This window comes from Tupaia chinensis, unplaced genomic scaffold (assembly GCF_000334495.1).
Source record: "Tupaia chinensis unplaced genomic scaffold, TupChi_1.0 Scaffold000644_1, whole genome shotgun sequence".
Taxonomy (NCBI): Eukaryota; Metazoa; Chordata; class Mammalia; order Scandentia; family Tupaiidae; genus Tupaia; species Tupaia belangeri.
In genome coordinates, this window is record NW_006160165.1 from 6568726 (window position 1) to 6569084 (window position 359).

At 70.8% G+C, this 359-nt stretch overlaps 1 protein-coding gene across 1 annotated transcript in view; it reads left to right on the forward strand.

Annotated features, from left to right (window-relative positions):
• ATP11A (ATPase phospholipid transporting 11A) overlaps positions 1–359 on the forward strand; it is a 146159-nt gene that overhangs the window by 132961 nt on the left and 12839 nt on the right. The window contains 1 exon segment of the mRNA XM_027776208.1: positions 187–290. Coding sequence (XP_027632009.1) covers positions 187–290 — 104 coding nt within the window.

A 359-nucleotide genomic window follows, 5' to 3' on the forward strand; every position in this document is an offset into this window, starting at 1 on the left:
GGGCTTGCGGGGAGGGCCCGGCCCAGGCCTGCCATTTCCCGCCCCTGGCAGCGCAGGCGTGGATTCTCCTAGGAGTCTCCCGTGGACGGCCGGCCGGGGTCTGGCCTTGGCGGCCCTCGCGGTTTGGCGCTCGCTCTGTCTGCTGAGTGCTGCTGCCCGGCCCGCTCACCGGCCCTCTCCCCACAGCTGGCGCTGGACACGCAGTACTGGACGTGGATCAACCACTTCGTCATCTGGGGCTCGCTGCTCTTCTACGTCGTCTTCTCCCTGCTCTGGGGCGGCGCCATCTGGTACGAGGCCGGGGCGGCCGGCACCACGGCCGGCACCGGCTCTGCCCATGGGTTCGAGCTGCCTTTCTG